Here is a 22,052-nt window from a genome sequence, read left to right as displayed (position 1 = left end):
CATTGATATCGCGAGAACACTGGATTTCCTGATCAAAAACACTACTTCATATTCATTTAAAGGCATAGCGAAACCTAAATGCTGTTTGATATTCAGACAAAACAACGTATTTTAAACGTTTAGAAGTTCAAAACGTAAACAAACCGTATGTTAACATGCAAACCTCAATTCCATCTTTATTTATTTTCGAGCTGAAAATTGAACTCTTTCATGAATTGTTCATAATACAATCGTACGAGTGTCTGGTCGTCGATGATTCATACAATGATAAAAACGACGCTTTTCGCTGAAAACGCGGAAATTTATGCATGCTTTGCTTGCATAATTTTACATTGGATTAAAGTTACAGAGCTGACATGCAGCCCCACGCATAAAGCTTGAAGAACCTTGAACGCACTAAAGTTTTCTCTTACACCTCAGACAGATGTTGAATCGCTCTCGCAGTGTCTCAACTCCCAAAGGTCAAAAAAGGATATAAAAAAAGCACATATCAATGCAATTTCGAAGTAGAATTAACCATTCCTCAACTTGAGTCGGGCGAAAAAAAAACGACCAGAGATACTCTAGAGAAGTCAAGAGCCAGTATATACAGATGGAGGGGAGATCAGGATTTTATGTTAGGGATTTGCATTAGCAATAAATCATATTATTATACACACAAGCGCCAGATATGAGCTAGTATGCTGCAATTTCATTGGTTGGCTACTAGATAGATATTAGCTCATATCTGTCTAGTAGAGAAAGTAAACAAAATGGCTGAAAGATTTGGGGAGTTGAGTGAAATAGAAATCCAAGCTTTAGTTGATAATAGCACACCAAAATGCACCGAAAGGGCGACAAAGTTTGTGTATATAATATCAGCTCATATACCACTCGAGTTCGCAGAATAACTGTTAAATAGATCCAAATCTTATACACCAAAAACGACTTTGAAGTTTGTGTACGCTTTTCGTATTTCACAACACTATGTAATCTGGAAATAAATCATAGTTACTCACCCCAAACTATTTACATTTCGAATATTCCCCTTAATTAGCACCCTCTCCAATATTTAATGACCATGACAAGAACAATGTACAGTGTGTCCCCCTAAAATGCCCCATTTGAAATTACGTTTTCGTTGACATTGGAATGGGTATTATCGTAAGCCTACGGAAGGGAAATTTGAAAAGTGAGACGTGATACAGGGTTAGTCAAAAAAGACAGATACTGATTGATGTACAAATTTGCCGTGACCTTATATAACTGACCGATTTAGTCGTTTCCAATGTGTCAAATATATAAATAAATCAGAATAAAGCAAAAATAAATAAAATACGAACAGGAACGTGATCTACGAAGCTATCAGGCTCGTAGACATGCCGACTACCTTTGAGATCCATATACATATAAATTGGTCATCTTTGGATAAATTATTTAAATACAAGCCTGACAGGGCACGTTTGACATATTTTGCTATTTCATGAAGATTAGTATCATATATCAAACCTTGATTCGATGAACGAAATTTTCTAGCAAAATACAAAATATTTCGCCTTTTTTGTTGAATAAACCTTTCCCATAATGACGTCAAACGGAGTAAGTCTGATTTTACACGAAGTTTGATTGGCTGCACAAAACTAACCAGTCAATCAGACTTCGTGTAATATCCAGCTTTCTGCTTTTGATGTCATTATAATCGCAAACAAGTACTAGTAGAATCGGGTGGTTTCAAATTCAATAGAAAATTTCGCTACGAAAACGCGTTCTTGGAATCAGGCTTTAAAATGGGCGAAACTTCTGTTGCGTAAAATGTCTAACCGACTTAAAATTAGGACGTTTGGTACTAAAGTCCCTGCCGTCTCTGCGTAGGTCAAAAAACGGATAGCGTGTGTGAATTTCTTCAAATTCATGTTCAAATTCATGCAATGAAATATGATATTTAAATCTATAAAACGCAGACAAACGCACAAACATTTCAACTTGGAATGTGCCACATGCATGCATATATGTATATACGCGTCAATGTTAATCCTCAATTTTCTAGAAGCTAGAAAAAATGTAGACCAAATATGTAATTTAAAATACGTGTAAATATGATAGAAAAACAACCATTCAGGCAACCACACGTATCGTAAAATAATGCACCGGATTGAAATTACAAAACACGTCCCCTCTTTCCATCTCAAGCTAATAAATAGGAATGACTTCGGTGATGCATGATACATTTACTCACATTAAGCAACACCGTCCTGGGTAAAAGCGGTTAAAGTAGTTATTTACATATTCCAATAAAAAAATATCTCACATGGCTAAGGTCAACTTTAGCCACCCGCGTGAGTCTTGCATAGTTGTTATTGTTGATCGATATTTCATATAATTATATATAAGGCAACGGTTAAAAATATACAAGACCGATTACGCTTGAAATTGGAAAAATCCTGGCGATTTAGGATTATAATTTCCCCATAATGGACTCTTTTATAGCATTTTCAAGCGACGCGAATGACGGTATTAAAGATGGGGGTCCTCGCAATGACTCATGCAATACCGACAATACGGACTACCTTCGACAAATGAATGAATGACTGCATGGATGTGGAAGAAACATCGTTTTCAAACCTTTGAGGTCCCAGAAGTCAGAGCATATTAACTTAGTATATATATATATTTCACAGCTGCAGTTTAGACTTCAGACTTCACAACACTTAAGAATTCCGAGACCTCCATATCTATTCTATTTGCATTCTACCGATAGTTCAAATGCGTGGGAGTCATTTTTATTGTAACATGAGAAGTTTGTTGTGAACGACCGGAGTAAAATCATCACATGTGACTATTAGTAGAATCGCCGCGCGCGAGGCAAGATTGTCAAAGCTTCCTGAAAACACTCTTCAGTCATATAGCTGATACAGTCTCTTAAAGGATTGGCGAAAACGATCCCAAGGTAAGCGAGTTATAAGGGATACTTAGCCATTATATTGACCGGATTATATTGTAAAACGTTGCAGCTCAGAGAGTCAACAGCCTCTGGATTCTGTACATAATTTTGTTTATACAGGGTGTTGTCTAATCCGTATCATTATATTCGGGCTTGCTCACGGGACGTTTAATGTTTACTTTCGGCCTAAAGTTGTATTCTTATTATCGATTTCATTAAGTCCTCATTCACGAAGCAATTTCGAACATTTCCTTTAGGGATTAACGGAAAACAACGAGGCAAAGCTTACTCAGGCTTTGACGACCGAAGTTTATACCTTTCCAGCTGTTTATGTGCCCGAAAGACTCTTCCAAAATGATGTGGATTACGCTGTGCGTGTTTACCGTACTGGTTTCAAAAGGTATGTAAAGTTTAGGACGATATCACGGTTTATACTCTATCGAAATGACTTATGCACATATTAATAGAAAGCGCTAAAACAAGGCCTATAAAATGTTACATTGTCGTACAGGTGGTCAAATGCAAACGTAACGCATTTTCCATTTGTTACAATTAAATATTTCTTCCCGGCTCGAAATTTATGAGAGTAACTTCTCTCCGATATATATGCGTTTAACCGATATGATAAGCCCTTATTGCAATAATTTCACCTTTTAAAATGCCTTTATAAGCTGATTTGCCTCATAGTTCATCTTCATTTTAATATGAAGTTCGCAGCCATTAATAAAGTCAATAAAACGGATTAATTTTTGATAAACCGACGCTAACAGTGTGTCCATTAGTCTTGGCATTTCGAAACTAACCTGTGTGGGCATGCAAGTTAGCACATGAATATTGCCAAAAGGCTCGGAAATAGCAATCTCCATGCAATACGTATATGATTCACTTTATGACAACCGGAAGGATTTTATATAAAATAATGTTATTCGACACCTCTTGCCTGCGTTTTGTTTGACAGGCATAGAAAAATGTTGTTGATTTTGCGTTCGTATCGTTGCCTACCACAACCAGGCCTAGGCCTTAACTCGAATTATATATAGGACAAGAATTTAGTGTCCACATTACAATCTATTGGCACTTGTCTAAAGGTCGGATTAATGCTTTGAGAAATCAGATCAACTCATAGTCTTCTGTTATTACCTTGCGAACAACGTACACGAGTGTCGTTAGACCTTACTGTCCTATAATGTCAACAATACAAAAATTATGAAATTTTACTATATTTGAAAATATTTTTTGAATATATAAGTTTTAGCGAGTATATACGTCTTATATGTTCTCTCAAAAGACTTAGAACGCATATATACCTTGTTTTAAGATTACATAATTCTGACATTCCTAACAAACTTGACTATATTTCACTTGTTATTCTTGCGTCATATTTATTGCGATATTTCGTCAATTTGTTTGGCGATAAAAGCCAGACATTCATGACAAATTCCTTTTCAAGATCACGAAAAAGCGACACTAAAATTACTGAATAGCCAAAATAAATACCTAAATGATATCCAAGTCCATATAAAGCGGAAATACCTAAAAGCTTTTGGAAGCCTTTTATTTTAGTGTTAAAATGTGGTATGTATACTACTTGCTATATATACTGCACGCAAATTCAACGATACATGGGTTGACTTTTTTGAACAAGCCAAAAATGAGGAAAAGGTTCATTTTTGGACCGCATAGCTTTTTATGTGTAAATTTAGGCCGGATATCTTTATTTATTGATAAGCCTTGATTGTCATGCACGAGTTTCTCGCTGGATTAGATTTCGTACAAGGAATGCGAAGAAATCCTCAAACGGACAATTTTATTTACAAAATACTGTCAGATTTTTAGCAAACTCGAAACTGGAACTATGGTGCTCTAGTAAATATTTCTACATCTTTTTCACCTGCCCACTAAGGGAATCATAATTGCCGCCCACTTCAGATGTTTCGAAAGTGCCAAACCAAATATATCGTCAAATTTAAAACTAATTTTAATACATATCGAAAAATATAAACTTCAGTACGTAGCTATATCGTTTCATGAAAATGGAACATCCAGTGTAAAAGCTGTAAGTCTCTCGTGACGAATTAAGTACTTGAATTGCTTCGTAATGCATGTTTCAAATATTTCCTGTGACCGTGAGAAAAAAGAGCAGTGTTTATTCAAGCGTGGTGTTTAATATTTTCGCACAAACTTGCTAGCAGTTTGCAGGCAAGTGAAAGCTAATTTAGAAGGGTGTTTTGTCTCAAAAGAGTACGGTAGACATTTATTATCCACCAGATAAACTAAAACAGGGACGCAACGGAGAACAATTCGCCTTTTGCAAGAAAGTCGCGGTTGCGAGGGAACTAGTATTATGTTTACTTAAACAGTTAACATATTGACCGTGGGTTAAAAATAAAACAGTATTTAGTTTAAAGATATGTATCGTTACAGCGAGTCAGCGATGGCGCCCAGTAGGTCCATGCAATTTCCTTAAAAATAAAATGAGCTAGGCTAAGAAAAGCAAGTACGTACGTGGCTACTAACCAGTAACGAACGACAAATTTCATGTTGTACTTTTCATATTAAAATTTCGTGTTTAAAAACCCAAATCTTTATTTGGTAAAAGCAGCCAAACAATTGATTAAAAAAAATTGGTTCAAAGTGAATCTGAGGAAACGAATTTTTTACGGTTTTCACAGTCTGCATGGTAATATATTCCCATTGCTCGCTCCACCGAACAATACCTTGGTGTAATGAAAAACTCCTCCGCAGGGCAGGCCGTCTTTGTAGCAAAATGTGAAAAAATACTGTTTCACTCATGCCTTTATATCAACTTATTCATTGAGTGTGAAGCGATTACTTTAATGGGATCTGATACACCCATGTTTTTCTTTATTATTATGGTATTGTTTGGTGAAACTCACAGTGAGAATACTGTTACCATTGTGGTATTACCATTGTCTACCTATCAGTTTTCAGTTCTTGGGAATTGCTATTTCGTATTAATGTTATATATATATATGAAAGATCTTGTATAGATCTTTTCAACACTAACTTGCTGTAAATTTTACCGCTCACAAATTGGCGCGTATTGAATGAACTGATGATGACCAAAAAAGGTGTAAGTGAAAGAAATAGATGTATTATTGTTTTTTGCGTATCTTGGTTACCCTGCTGAAAATATTCCTCTGATTCATCTGGAATAGACAATTTACAATTGAGCAGTAGACAAATTGTTTATCTGCGTGGGAGTATCTAAATTTATTTTATGGATGAGGGTATTTTACTGAGAACTAAAACACTCGTAGAGCTCATACGCCACTACATCCGGGGTACAGTGCGGATATTTTCCGTATGTCACGTTTTAGGGATGACATAACGAATTTCAAAAATTTTCCCGCCATTTTTATTTTTGCTATGGTGAAAATACAAAGGGTCTTTCCTTCGTATATAAAACGAAATTAATGTTGGAAATACAAATTAAAACATAGATAAGTAAAATTTATTCTACTTTAAAGTTTAGGCTATAATCCATATTTACTCGCAACCGCGTGTAATATCCTATGTATATTAATTGAACACACTCCATCCATAGTATATCCTGCACTGATTTCTGCATGAAATTCCATACTTCAGCAATAATGCTATGAAATATTATGTCCGCAGATCAATTTTAGAATTTATCGTGATAAAAAACATTACCGAATGAAGTTCTGGAACAATTCTTTGCGAATTGACTATAAGGAACTGTTTCTATGGAAACTATGTTTCTATGTTTTTCATTAAAACCACAATTCACTGCATGCAAAAAGATATAGCGACATTTTGACTTGTTAAATATCCATCCAATTACATCCAATATTATAATACATGCGCATTTTTCACAGTACAAGTTGTGACCACCCAGATCACCAGCTCGTCTGCTGTGGCGGCAGCAAGTCATGCCTATATGCCTACGCCTGGTGTATCAAGAAATTCTAGTGGAAATGATTCCGCGGCAACACACAGTCTTAATTCATCCGTGCCTTTTGTAACAGGAAATTCTAGTGGAATTACTCCAACGGCAACACACAGTCTTAATTCATCCGGGCCTGTTATAACAGTAAATTCTAGTGGAATTACTCCAACGGCAACACACAGTCTTAATTCATCCGGGCCTGTTATAACAGGAAATTCTAGTGGAATTACTCCAACGGCAACACACAGTCTTAATTCATCCGTGCCTTTTGTAACAGGAAATGCTAGTGGAAATGATTCCGCGGCAACATACAGTCTTCATTCATCCGGGCCTGTTATAACAGTAAATTCTAGTGGAATTACTCAAACGGCAACACACAGTCTTAATTCATCCGTGCCTTTTGTAACAGGAAATGGTAGTGGAAATGATTCCGCGGCAACATACAGTCTTCATTCATCCGGGCCTGTTATAACAGTAAATTCTAGTTGGAATTACTCAAACGGCAACACACAGTCTTAATTCATCCGTGCCTTTTGTACAATGGTAGTGGAAATGATTCCGCGGCAACATACAGTCTTCATTCATCCGGGCCTGTTATAACAGTAAATTCTAGTGGAATTACTCAAACGGCAACACACAGTCTTAATTCATCCGTGCCTTTTGTAACAGGAAATGGTAGTGGAAATGATTCCGCGGCAACATACAGTCTTAATTCATCCGGGCCTGTCGTAACAGTAATTTCTAGTGGAATTACTCAAACGGCAACACACAGTCTTAATTCATCCGGGCCTGTTATAACAGGAATTCCTAGTAGAATTGCTCCAACAGCAACACACAGTCTTAATTCATCCGTGCCTTTTGTAACAGGAAATGTTAGTGGAATTTCTCCATCATTGTTCGCCCCCCCTAAAACAACATCATTATTTGAAATTAAACCAACATTATCATTTGTCCCCAAACCAACATCATCATTTGACATTAAACCAACATCGTCATTTGAAATTAAACCAACATCGTCATTTGAAATTAAACCAACATCATCATTTGTCCCCAAACCAACATCATCATTTGACATTAAACCAACATCGTCATTTGAAATTAAACCAACATCGTCATTTGAAATTAAACCAACATCATCATTTTTCCCCAAACCAACATCATCATTTGACATTAAACCAACATCGTCAGTTGCCACAAGACCTGAAGCATCAGCTTCCCGAACCCCAACCCCATTCGTCCAAGACAAAACCTACTATAAATATTTCATATTTATGACACTGACTAAAATCAACACCGAATCCAGCGGTCAAACTGAGGAACAGAAACAAGAATCAAAAATATTACGTCAACTACTTGATGATTGTTCTAAGGAATACACAGAGAAGCGATCGATTCACTTTTTCACTTTCCAAAACTATTGGAAGTCTCAAATTTGTGGTATCGATGCATTTGCAAAACAAGAATGTAGCTTGACGGTTGAAGATTTAAAATGCGGCAGTCTGATCACCAAATCTAAGTTGGTGTTTGGAGTGAAAGGACCAGATCCTAATGGCATTTCAAAAAAAAATGCTGGAAATGTAGTCCAGGATAAAATACAAGATGGAACACTTGGTGCATTCGAAGTAGATGTGAAATCTTTTATGTCTGACCCAAAAGGACAAACGAGTATGCCAGAGCCGACTGAAAAACCATCTGTACCTGAACCTAACGTGTATGTGATTGTCACAATGAAATATACGTGGAAAGAATTCTGCACGGTAATCAAGGAACACTTTAGGGAGAAGATCGCGGAGAGATCGTATGACCAAAAAGGTAATCAATTGAAACCCACTGATATATACATCGTGAACGGCGCCAAGAATTGCGCGAACCCGGATCATAACATAGAGGAGATCGATGTTTGGTTTTCCGTGATCGGCCCAGACGCAGATGAGGTTACCATAGCAGCCGGGGAAGGATTGAAGGACTTGCTCGATACCGGACTGTTGAGAAAACTAGGAAATCTGTTTGAGGACAAAGTAAGATTGCATTGGGAATCCATTAACGGTCTTTAAAGAGAATACTAGTTTCTTGATAAAATCATTATCCGTCTTGTTTAGATAACTAACGTTAAATTTGGTGGTAAAAAGGCGCCTAAGCCGGAGAGCTTGACTGAAACTGAGAAAATATGGTTGGCTGTTGGAATAACCTTAGGAATTATCCTGGTGATTGCCGTAATCTACCTGGTACGTTCTTCTTGCTCCTATTTGTAATCCCCCCTCCCTCTCCGGCTCCGTTACGAGCCCACTGGTATAACTCCGGTTTATACATGAAGGATATGTAAATATTTTTCAAATTTTTTCCATGTTTGTCCCAGCAAATTTGTCTATGATTGAAGTTAAGAACATTCTGCCTGGTAGAAACAGTGGCGTAGCCAGCCTGACGATTTGTCCCGCTATGTAAATTTCGAGTTATAAATATCTCGGTCCGTAGAAATTCATTGCTTTCACAGTCAATAAGTTAAGTTATAATAGATTTTTGTGTAAACACTAACCTAAACCATTCTTTGTTTTTTCAAGTGCTGCACTCACAGGAAGCCAGATAACAAGGATGTTGAACGAAGCCCAAACTATTTTGCCATGGATAACATCGACGGCGCCAAAAAGGAGTCCACAGTTCTCGTCAACGATGGATTTGACGAAAATGAAGGAACGCACACGCCGGTAAGTCAAGCAGGGACGTAATACCGAAAGTCAGGGTCCACGAGTTAATTATTACCACTTAGTGAAAACGCCTCTAATATAGAAGCGGGAATATAGGCAAAAGAAGGAAATAAGTTTGAAGAATGCATTCAGTGCTATTCCTACATAACATTTGAATTTGAAAACATTTGAATAGTCGTTCAGAGTATGCCAAAGCTAATAAAGGTCACCCCTCCATAAAAATAAAATACTTTAGGGCGTGGATACTTCAAGACAAGAATTCCAAATAAAACAGTATGACGGCTATTGAAGAAGATCTGTAGGATAGATCATCATTTTCTATTAGAAATACCATCGAGTTATAATCGAAAACTAGTTCCTCCCACAGGGTCCGCTCACATCCAAAGCTTTTGTAGTTAGGTTTATTTATGTTTTTATATACAATACCTGCAGGTATCAGAAAGAATCTCGACGTTCAAAGATCAACCTGACGAGTCTTTGGTGAAAAAGAAAGTCCAGGCCTCTCTTAAGACACAGCCTGAGAATGACGACAACAAACAGCTAAGTGATGGTACAGAGGAAGGGAAGAAAGCACCACTTGGGGAAGGAGAGGACACTGACGATGAATTAGGTACATACACAAGATTCATCCATTGACTACGTTTTCCACAAAGATTTGAAACCCAATCACGAGGTTCCCTGTCTTTCGCCGGAAGTCGAAAGGGCAAAACTCGTTCATCTTATGGCAAATTTCTACTACCTTCAAGTCTGAATCGTTGCTTTAAAAAAAAAACTTTTTTTACTCAAGCAAGCACTGGTCAGTTCCGCGTAACAGTAAACACATAAAATGAGCGCGTTTTTCATTGTTATTGTCATTGATAAAGAAATCAATGATATAAATCACAATCAATTTCATATTTTGCTAGACGTAAACGATTACACCGGGCATATTGGTAAAAGAGTTGTGCAGTCTCGCAATGTTACGTTTGTCGAGTTTTTTCCTCATTAGTCGAGTCTTATTCATGTCATATCCACGTTGACAAAAAATAATACTCGCCGCCATTTTGAAAAGCCCGCTTAGGTGCTTACGCGTAATAATCCGAGGTCAGATTATTAGTCAAGGTCGAGGTTTTCGTGTGATTACAAAGGCTCGACTTTGAGGAATTATTCACTGTTGTATTCCCTCAAGGAATGACAGTGGCTGATGTTGCAATCGAACCGATCAAAGAGGAGAAAAAACCTAGTGTCGCACCCCCCGGAACACTCTTAGTTATCCCACCCGCTCCAGTTCACATGGCTATACAAGATGTAGCAAAGTTAAATGAAGATACGGGTGGGGAGGACAAGAGAAACAAAGAATACGAGGTGATCCACACAATTTGCTTATTTACAAAATGCAACGCCATCTTGAATTACGATGCATTATGGGTTGAACGGAGTAGGAACCCCTATTCAGGAAACGTCATTGTTGCGTCTTTATAACAACTCAATCATGTTCGGAGTCACCCATGATACATTAGGATGAATATAAAATTCAAAATGGCGTCCCTCGTACAGAATGGGAATTCTTATATATGTGTAGACTTACATTTTCACGTCGGTGCTTCTCGCCGTAAAGCTAGATGAAAAATGCAACATGACGTTTCGTTTCTCTTTACCATATATTCACGCGTGATACTTCTTAAACCTGATGAGATAAAAATTTCATTTTTAGGACTTGGATCAAACAAAGACAGATCCGAAGACATACCCAAACGCTACTATCGATAAGAACAGAGAAGCCAGTAATGTACCAAGTAAGTCATTCCATTATCTGAAAGAACTGTTGGAATGAATATTGTGATGATGCTACTCTGAGTTTAAGCTAAGCTGAAAAATTAGCTTGACCACGGCGTGAATCGAATCTTTGGTTTGGGTAGAACCCGCGTTTGAACCCGCGACCTTTTGGTGAGCTTAGCCGGTTGGTGACTCAGAGTAGCATCATCACAATATTCATTTCATATATACATCTGAGTCTTATGCACTATTACTAAGAGATGTTGGGTTGTGATAAAGTAAAGTAACGTCTGCATAGCGTGTTATGTCTGTGAATGCATTTTTATGCATGGTATTAAAATATCATTATACCAATGTTACAAGGGAAAAGTTGCATAAACGATGCAATAAGCAAAATTTAAATTCTAGTTGAAAATGTGATACGGAAATTAATTGGAAAACGTGTGAATTCTTTGCTGGGATAAATTTGGTTTCCGCGTTTGACAATTCGGTTGTATATTTTACTAAATATTTTCCCAAACATACCTAGAACCGGAGACGAGGGTCAAATTAGAGGGAGAAAATGATTATATCAACGCCAATTTCGTAAAGGTAAAGTTTTGGTGGATAATTTCAATACTTTTAAACGCGATGTTTAGACTGCCAAAGGCGTGTCACTCTCAAAGCGAACTTAGGATTTTGCTCTTCCGAGTTTCTGCTCTGTGTTATTTGAACTTAACGAACGATTTCTGTATAATTCAACTACTTCATGTAGGATCACCATGGTGCGAACAGTTTTATTGCAACACAACACCCTTTGCCAAACACAATGAGAGACTTCTGGTCAATGGTGTGGCAACTTGATGTCTCAACTATTGTGATGGTCAACGATTCCGAGAAGGACTTGGTACGTAAATATTAGTTCGTATATATAATTAAACACCATTTCAATGAATTCATAATTCATGGTCTAGAAGTCTGGCAATCTTCAAAACTCCACTCAAACCAGTAAAGATTTTTTGTGCTGGGAGGGCTTTTTCTTTTCCAAATCAACGGAAATTTTGCCTATTATTAAAGGTACTGTTACACTATGCAACTTTCCTTGCAACTTGCATTGCAATTCTAATTTTGAGGGATGGTAAAGAGTGTTCGATATGCTCAGAAAACGTTATCGATCGTAAGAAATGTTCGTATTTGACAACTTCAGATACCTTAGACGTAGAATTGCATTGCAAGTTGCAAGGAAAGTTGCATGGTGTAACAGCGCCTTAAATTACTTATTATCATTCATTAAATTTTTGCAATCGTAGGAAAACTTCCATAATTACTGGATGGATCACGAGAATTCCTTGACCATTTACGGGCATATGCAAGTGAAAACAGAGAGGTCAGAGACTAATGCAACATTCAACATCACCACGTTTATCTTGAAAAACAGTCAGGTACAGTATATTTCTTTCTAGTACAGCCGTTAAAATTATCAAAACTTGGTTATTGGTTGACGGTTATTGGTTGATAACACAATTTGTGCAAATTTGATGCAATGTTATTTAGAAACTGGGACCGTTTTATGCAATGACCTTTAGAAACTGGGGAGATAACTCTTTCACCATCTTTAAATCTAAAAGGAGTTCAGTGCCAATATTCCCTACAGTTTTTAGCCGACAACTGGCTTGTTTAGTGATATTTTACTGTGACCGACGGTTAGCAGGAAACAGTTTCTAAAATCTGTTTTCTGCTCACAGAAAACTGTTTCTTTTCTGCACTTAACATTTATCTTGATTGCAAGAATACCTGTTTTTTAAAGGAAAACGATTTAACCAAAACACTTCGCCATTTCCGCTTCAAATCCTGGCCGGATGAAGGATTCCCTGATGTGAAAGGATTTGTCCAGTTCATGCGAAGTGTCGATAAGTCGAGAATGGAAAATCCTAAATCACCAGTCGTTGTACACTGCAAGTACGTCATTTCTTCCGTCAATAAAACCCATCGACGTAGATTGAATTGAATAGTATTTGTCAACTATTAAATTTATAGAAATGGCCAAGGTTATGCGGGGGTTGCCATAGCAACGGCTATTGGGCTACGCGTATACACAGAGAGCGACAAGAAATCTGTTGTGGATGTCTTCGACTGCGTTAACAAGATGAGAAGCGATCGAGAAGGAGTCGTTTCATCCAAAGATCTTTACAAATATATATTTAAAGTAAGTCGATTTTTGTTTGTATATATGGCCTCTCTTGTCAGGATATTTCAGTCAAAACTCTGCAACTGTACAAACGAGAAACTTGTAAACACTGTACAAATATGCGGCATATTCGACATGACATTAATCTGGGGCCCTGGCAAAATATTGAAAGGGTTCTCCATTACCATGTTACAACCTAGTAACCTTACAACTTCCCCTAATTCTAGTACAGTACATTCTAGACACCTCCCCCCGCCCTTGGGTTAGGATTTGCCCATTCTGAGCCATTATTAGTTACGTTACTACATATTCTCTGCAAGGATGCTTTCTCAATAAATTTTGTGTTTTATCAAGGTGCTGAAGACTATTACAGACAGTGCATCAACGGTAAGAAAACGATCGTAGACTAGTCCTTGATTTGCTTGCGTGCATCTGAAGCTTTTAACACATACGTCAGTTTTGATAACATGTCTTTTTTTCTGAATATACAGTCTGACTCGAAACTCTGATGGAGTCTAATACTGAAATCCACAACCACAGAGCAACGCTGACCATCGAAGACTGTGGATTTGCCGTTAAACCAAAATTCAATCTATTGAGCTCTTGCAAGGGACGTCAGTTTGTTCTATTTGTCTTTGGCCATTTTGTTAGCAAATTAGAAAACTGATAGTCATGAAAAAATGATCATATAGAAGGCAACTGATATTGTATTATTTTTGCTCATATTTTCGGCTGGATTTTTAAAGACGTGCAAAGTTTCAAGGATTTTTAGTAATCGGTTGGATAAAAGACGCCCAAAATGGCGGACGGATTATGTGATACGTCATCTTTGCAGGAGCACAATATCTTGACACAGATATACTAGTAGTGAAAGAACATTATAGTTTTAAGTAGTAAGGACAAATTGATTGAGATTAAATTATTACAACATTGCTCTATCTATCGATGACACAATCATGATATAGATTTTGAATAGACTATCAAAATTCCATCGATTGTGTAATCAATCGATAAAACATTAAACTTAAAGAGGCTGTGATCATTGAGGGAGACCAAAATCCCATTGCGAAATCATTAAATTTACATAAAATATATTAAACATGGAATATTTCTAGATCTATTCTTCAATTACACGCTCCTCTGAAGAAAACAAAGTGTGTAGAAGAACATACACTATATTTTAATGCTTGATTTGTACGAATATGTGTAAACATGCAGGCACATTTAGAACACTTGCCATATATTGTATATATTTTTTTCAATATATTTGCATTAAGATGTACAATGTTAAATAAAAAGTGTATACGTTCATTTAGAAGACGTTTATTTAGATGACGTTCATTAATTTAGAAGACGTTCATTAATTTAGAAGACGTTCATTCATTTAGAAGACGTTCATTCGTTTAGAAGACGTTCATTTAGAAGACGTTCATTTAGAAGACGTTCATTTAGAAGACGTTCATTTAGAAGATGTTCATTTAGAAGACGTTCATTTAGAAGACGTTCATTTAGAAGACGTTCATAGAAGACGTTAATTCATTTAGAAGACGTTCATTTAGAAGACGTTCATTTAGAAAACGTTCATTTAGAAGACGTTCATTTAGAAGACGTTCATTTAGAAGACGTTCATTTAGAAGACGTCCATTCATTTAGAAGACGTTCATTCATTTAGAAGACGTTCATTTAGAAGACGTTCATTTAGAAGACGTTCATTTAGAAGACGTTCATTTAGAAGACGTTCATTTAGCAGACGTTCATTTAGAGAAGTTCGTTTAGCTCGTTTTTAGCATGGCTTTTGATGATCCAACGACTCATAATGTGTGTTGCCAGTTGTAATTAGGCGAAGCTGAGTTTGCGAATTGTTTTCATAACTTGTTTTAATTATATTATCAACGAATTCAGGCTCTGATTGACTAATAGTGCGTTAAGTCGTCATGTACAACCAGTAACGTTAAAACGTGTAATGACGTGGGACGGAAACGCGGCTGAAACACACCTTTAAATAGATGCTGTGATAGGGAGTTGTATAATTAAAAAATAGAAAACATTTTGCATGTTTCTATATAGTTACATAAACACGCGTGAGAGTTTGGAAAAACGAGAAATAATCATTGGGATTTTACACGTTATTTCGACTTCTCCCAAACTTCCACAAGTGTTTCTATAACTGTATACAAATACAGGAAAAATATTTTCTATTTCTTTTATAATATAACTCAATAAAAAGATTTTTTTAAATTAAAAGATTAAATTACAAATTCTCATTACATTACTTCGCATGTCAATTTCGGCGGTAAAAGTCGCGTGTTTCTATACCGGTTCAAGAAACACGCTTCTCGACCAATCAGCACGCGCGTACTATGAAAGTTATAGTATAATTACCGTATCGTATGAATCATGAATGTTGTGAGAAATAAGACGTTGAAACATTTGGTTCATTCAATTCTTTAGAAATTTACATCTGGACTATTTCTCATTGACAAAAATGATTTGTTCACAACAATTACGACAAATGGAGGCTAGGCTTAAGATTTGCCCTTGGAAACAGAATGTGGACGACGGCTGAATCTCTCATAGGTTTTTAATTATCCATTTTATTTCAATGACCCGTTATATTGATGACGTCGTCCATGCACGTCGCTGATTGCTTAAAAGGGGTACCGCAAATTGATTTGATTGATGATTGTCAAATTTGATCAATATATATTTCGATTTGAAATTAACAGGCTCTGTCTGCAGTTATATATAGTTAAAAGAACTATTTCGTGATTACTGGGATTGTAATATAAATCCCTGGGATTATGTGAATTGTAATTTAAAATCCCCATCAATCCATCAACCAAATATATGTCTTATGTTGTTCAGCAATTGCCTAAAATTTACAGTAAAACATTTCAGGCAAAATAAAGAGTCTAATCTTTGTTTGAGGTTTCCTAGAAACAGGGATAAATAATTTTTCTGCAGTTACTGGGTTACAGTTCTGGATTATCTTATTAGCTATCGTTTATTAATCCGCCAATTTCTGAATTTTAACGAACGATTTTCCACTGGCAATCACACCCGGTGGAAAAAACCTATCGATAATTGATACAATTTTATCAACTGTTCCTGGCTTAAGTTTGAATTGTGTACGATAGTTTATTCCTTATAATTATACTTTGCCGATACGGATTGCGAATTTTAAATTCGATTATTGTACTTGAATTTAATAATAGGAACACATGCAGGCTGTTTGTATTTACAATTTTAATACACGCATGACGCAGCCGGAACCCCAGCTAATCAAAATAGCGGTTAGCTAAATATGTACAGAATAACGGCCATTCCAAGCCTTTGAACTAAGCCAAGAATTGTTTGCTTTCCGCGGTCTGAACTTAGAAGAGAATTGTCTGCTTTCGGCTCGATAGCCTACCTAATTAAATCTTTTTAATTAAATTCACGGTTGCAAGGTAATATTGGGCATTTACTTTTGGGGTTTAATATCCAGAAGCATAATCTCGATGTCTAAGATATCCAGAAGCATAATCTCGATGTCTAAGATTGTAAAGGCGAAACCTTCTCCCAAAATGATGTGGTTCATGAGCTGTTTGGTGACGATACTTGCTTCACAGGGTATGTCTGTAATTGTTTTATACATGATAATGCAACTCTTTACCTCTTGTGTATATAGTCGTATCTGTAAGCGTGTATGTTCTTCAATAAACGTCGGCCATTTCACAAGCCGGCCGACAGGACCCCATGCATATGGTGCATTATATTCACATCAACGCACACGCTATAATAGAGAAGTTTAGATTGGACTACGGCTCCCAATGCGGCTAGGAGATTCGTTATGCTCGTCATTGACATTCGTGATATTTCGTAGCGTCTGCTTTCGGTCAATTTCTCCGATATGGAAGATTTAAAATGAGGAGGGAACGTTGAAAATAACAGGAAAATGACGATTAAAAGGCGTGATGCCCTCAAATACAAATTCGCCATTTCTACTTCATCTTTAACGTTCCCATCCTCAAGCTTAATCTGCCTATTAATAGAAATTTGTCTTTTTGTTATTTTAACTCAATTAAAATTCCAAACGTCGAGAAGTAACGTTTTAAAGGCGCTTAAAAAGGGCGCTTTCCCCAAGCGGAAGTGCGAACATTTTCAGAAACAGCCTTAGGAATGACAACCAATGTCTATGTGGCGACTTCAATTTAAAGATTCTACAAACGCATATTTTAAAGCATATGCGCGTTACACAGACATTTACTCTTTCGTTTAGTTTTGAACGCAAACTCCAAATCGCAGTTTAGTATTAGCGGTCACCCATAACGAGTTAAGGCATTGCGTAAAGATTGGTCATGATCCGAAAATAAATTAGCTTGTATATAGCAAGGAAAACGTGAAGAACCTACCCCAAATTGAGTCTTAGGTTGGATTTTTGTCAGACGACCTTTCCAAAACAATTCTTGTTCGCTCTAAATATTATAATTCTTAGATCAACCAGTTTTAAGCATATGAACTAAATTTCTGACATTTGTTTTTAAGCCACAAAAACGCTTGCAGCATCCAAACCATATGATACCAATGCAACAACCATATTAACGTTAGCATCTACCACAGTATTAGCAACATCAGCGAACACTACTGCATCAACATCCTCAACAAATACCAGTGCACCAACAATATCCGCAACTACAACTGTATCAATGTTACCAACATTTACCAGCTCACCGATAATATCAGCAAATACCACTATTACGCCAATGACAACAGTAAATACCACTACTACGCTAATGACAACAGTAAATACCACTGCACCACCAGCATCAGCATATACAACTGCATCAACCACACCTGGAGGTACAATTGCATCAATCACATCTGGAAATACAACTGCATCAATCACATCTGGAAATACAACTGCATCAATCACATCTGGAAGTACAACTGCATCAATCACATCTGGAAGTACAACTGCATCAATCACATCTGGAAATACAACTGCATCAATCACATCTGGAAGTACAACTGCATCAATCACATCTGGAAGTACAACTACATCAATCACATCTGGAAGTACAACTGCATCAATCACATCTGGAAGTACAACTGCATCAATCACATCTGAAAGTACAACTGCACCAATCACATCTGGAAATACAACTGCACCAATCACATCTGGAAATACAACTGCACCAATCACATTTGGAAATACAACTGCATCAATCACACCTGGAAATACAACTGCATCAATCCCATCTGGAAATACAACTGCATCAATCACATTTGGAAATACAACTGCATCAATCACATCTGGAAGTACAACTGCATCAATCACATCTGGAAGTACAACTGCATCAATCACATCTGGAAGTACAACTGCACCAATCACATCTGGAAATACAACTGCACCAATCACATCTGGAAGTACAACTGCACCAATCACATCTGGAAGTACAACTGGACCAATCACATCTGGAAGTACTACTACACCAATCAAATCTGGAAGAACAACTGCATCAATCACATCTGGAAGTACAACTGCACCAATCACATCTGGAAGTGCAACTGCATCAATCACATCTGGAAGTACAACTGGACCAATCACATCTGGAAGTACAACTCCATCAATCACATTTGGAAGTACAACTGCATCAATCACATCTGAAAGTACAACTGCATCAATCACACCTGAAAGTACAATTGCACCAACAAAATCTTCAAATGCTACAGAACATATAACAACACCAAGTACCATTGCATCGACAATTCGAACAACCTCCTTTGTTGAAAACATAACGTACTATGAATATTCAGTATCAATGACACTGACTAAAATAAGCATAGAAAATGACAACTCGAGCGAGAAACAGCAACAAAAGATGAAAATTTTACGTCAACTACTGGACAGTTGTTCTGAGGAATACACAAGGAAGGATTCTATTCACTTTTTCGTCTTTCAAAACTATCTAAAGTCTCAAATTTGTGGTATTGACGCATTTCTAGAACAGGAATGTCGCTTGACGATTACAAAGTTAGAATGCGGTAGTCTGATTACCAAATCTAAGTTGGTGCTTGGAGTGAAAGGATCGGATCCTAGTGGCATTTCAAAAGGCAAAGCTGGAAATATAGTCCGGAATCAAATACAAAATGGAACACTAGGTGCATTCGAAGTAGATGTGAAATCTTTTATGTCTGACCCAAAAGGACAAACGAGTATGCCAGAGCCGACTGAAAAACCAACTGTACCTGAACCCAACGTGTATGTGATTGTCACGATGAAATATACCTGGATCAGCTTCTGTGGAAGCGTGGAGCAGAAATTTAGGGAAATGCTCGCAGGAAGGTCACGTGACCTTAAGGGCAATACCTTAAAATCAACCGACATATACATCGTGAATGGAGAAAGAAATTGTGAAAACCCGGATGATACCACACAGAGAATCGATGTTTGGTTTTCAGTGATAGGATCAGATGCAGATGAAGTCACCATTAAAGTTGGGGAGGATCTAAAGGACCTGCTGGAATCCAAACAGCTGGGCAAACTAGGAAAGCTGTTTGAAAACAGGGTAAAGCTTGTCTTTGGATATTACTATAACGTGACGTCACAGTAATATATTGAATGTTAGCATACAACTCAGGATGACGCCATGTGTTTTTGTGTTATCTCTTATTAATGAACTTTTAAATCAAACCGGTACCTAGTTATTACCCAAGAGTAGCTCATTTTTTTGTTTAAAAGACATCTCATCTCCAAGATACATAACTTGGCCATAAATCAAACCTGACATTAAACCTTGATTTTAAATGCAGGTGATCAAAAATTTAGTTGTGAAGTCACCGCCCCAATCGTACGTAGCAAGTTACCTACACATGCACACTAATTTTAAAGACGGATTTTATAATTGATCCCTTGATCTAGATAACTGATGTGGACTTTGGTGGTAAAAATGCTCCCAGATCTTCGAGCAGTTCAGACAACAAAAAAATATGGCTTGCTGTTGGCATACCCTTGGGGGTTCTTGTTCTTGCTATCGTAGTCTACGTGGTAAGGTTTTAGATTTGGTATAAATTAATAGGGAAACATCACGTTTAACCAAGGGCAAAGATAGTACTAATGAAGTATTGTATTAGTTACAACAGATATGTGAAAATGTTGTTTAAACTAATAAAAGTATGCAGCAAGCATGCATGCACTTTTAGACAAGGCGTATAAGAATATTTAAAATTTATAGTGTCAGTGTTTTCGTTGTACTGTCCACAATTAGTGGAGAAAAATCACTTTCTTAACCACTTACAATGGCTATTAGTTAACAATTACACCATGAAGTTAGAGCTCGGGTCATATGCACGAGTAACAACTACCATGCAACCATATATGATCAGGGCAAGTGGAGTTATTTTTCAACAATATAATCAAATCTTTATATAATAATAATAACGTGCAAATATTTATTAAACAAGATGCCTGCTCAAGGCGTTCACTCCGCCTGCATGCCAACTGATGTACATAATTCATCCGCGTGGACCGTGTAACCCAGGGCTTCTCGGTCAAAAATGAAGTCGTATTGGGTTACCTGTAGAAATGCAAACTTCTGTCGCTCAAAACTACGACTACTAAAAGGAAAAAGACCATGGCATTTTAAGACTCCGCTGCGCATACGCAGGCGGAGTAATTATTTCAAAAAATTTTCACGGTATCATTGACTGTCGTAACTTGCATTTTGTAGGAACTAATAATATACATGCAGTAAGCAGCTTAGCCAATCATATTGCATAGCATTTTACCACCGATCTCAAGTTCACTTTATGTTTAATTCTAGGCCTATTATCGAAGGAGAGCTAAACGTAATTTTATGGGAAGATATAACACAGACATCGATATGGCAAACATTGCCGGTTCTAAAAAGGGATCAACTAATATTGGTTTCAACTAGGAAGTACAGAACAACGATATGTGGAACAGTGATACATGCAACTAGGAAACTAAACCCGCGAAAAGAGATTTTTATTTTTTTTTACTTTAAAGTTCAAACATCGATGGTTTTAAGGAAAACTTAAACACTTAATTTTAGCATAGTTTTTATGCTTTTATTTCTATTCTTCTTGCAAAAAGAAGCTTAAGGCTTGGGCGTCTTGAAATGCAACTTTTTACATATTATTAAATATTATAGCTAGTTGGATGGATAGATAGATGGATGAGGGACCAGTAATTAAACAATAAATAGACTCGCGAGACTTCATACGTTTTAGCTACATATTAGAAAAGTATCTATTACTATCACTAATAGGTATAGTGGATAATAATTCCATGTTGAATTCCATGTTAGTATCACTAACAGTATCACTAATAGGGCCTAGTTTATAATTCCGTGTTCAGTAAGTCTTAAATATACGAATTTATTCCTTGAAATTAGGTTAGGATTATAGGTATTAGCTTAGATTTATGGTTGATTATCGTAAATCCCAATCCTAATAGGATTTCCTGCGTCAACATGGAATTACTATCCACTATAATGATGGATTTTGAACTTTCCGTTTGCATTCAAGTGTCATTTTTTAGCCGTTGATTTAATTTTTCATTTATATACAAAC

At 36.7% G+C, this 22,052-nt stretch overlaps 3 protein-coding genes across 3 annotated transcripts; all 3 read left to right on the top strand.

Annotated features, from left to right (window-relative positions):
• The first annotated feature begins 2,999 nt into the window (after positions 1-2,999).
• LOC114530719 (melanoma-associated antigen E1-like) lies at positions 3,000-7,370 on the top strand. The gene is made up of 2 exons (XM_028552324.1): positions 3,000-3,320; positions 6,781-7,370. The coding sequence occupies exons 1-2, from the start codon at positions 3,251-3,253 to the stop codon at positions 7,368-7,370; spliced, it is 660 nt and encodes a 219-aa protein (XP_028408125.1). The 5' UTR covers positions 3,000-3,250.
• Positions 7,371-8,078: 708 nt separating this feature from the next.
• LOC114530740 (tyrosine-protein phosphatase non-receptor type 20-like) lies at positions 8,079-14,745 on the top strand. The gene is made up of 13 exons (XM_028552350.1): positions 8,079-8,869; positions 8,951-9,076; positions 9,410-9,553; positions 9,986-10,163; positions 10,722-10,897; positions 11,247-11,328; positions 11,838-11,899; positions 12,063-12,194; positions 12,598-12,729; positions 13,095-13,246; positions 13,325-13,493; positions 13,830-13,862; positions 13,967-14,745. The coding sequence occupies exons 1-13, from the start codon at positions 8,123-8,125 to the stop codon at positions 13,982-13,984; spliced, it is 2,151 nt and encodes a 716-aa protein (XP_028408151.1). The 5' UTR covers positions 8,079-8,122; the 3' UTR covers positions 13,985-14,745.
• A 2,230-nt stretch (positions 14,746-16,975) lies between these two features.
• On the top strand, positions 16,976-22,045 carry LOC114530755 (platelet binding protein GspB-like). The gene is made up of 4 exons (XM_028552371.1): positions 16,976-17,087; positions 18,003-20,026; positions 20,380-20,505; positions 21,281-22,045. The coding sequence occupies exons 1-4, from the start codon at positions 16,976-16,978 to the stop codon at positions 21,392-21,394; spliced, it is 2,376 nt and encodes a 791-aa protein (XP_028408172.1). The 3' UTR covers positions 21,395-22,045.
• The last annotated feature ends 7 nt before the right edge of the window (positions 22,046-22,052 follow it).

Source organism: Dendronephthya gigantea, unplaced genomic scaffold (genome assembly GCF_004324835.1).
Source record: "Dendronephthya gigantea isolate DGI-Jeju-01 unplaced genomic scaffold, DenGig_1.0 000065F, whole genome shotgun sequence".
NCBI lineage: Eukaryota > Metazoa > Cnidaria > Anthozoa > Malacalcyonacea > Nephtheidae > Dendronephthya > Dendronephthya gigantea.
This window is presented reverse-complemented; position numbering and strand designations above follow the sequence as displayed.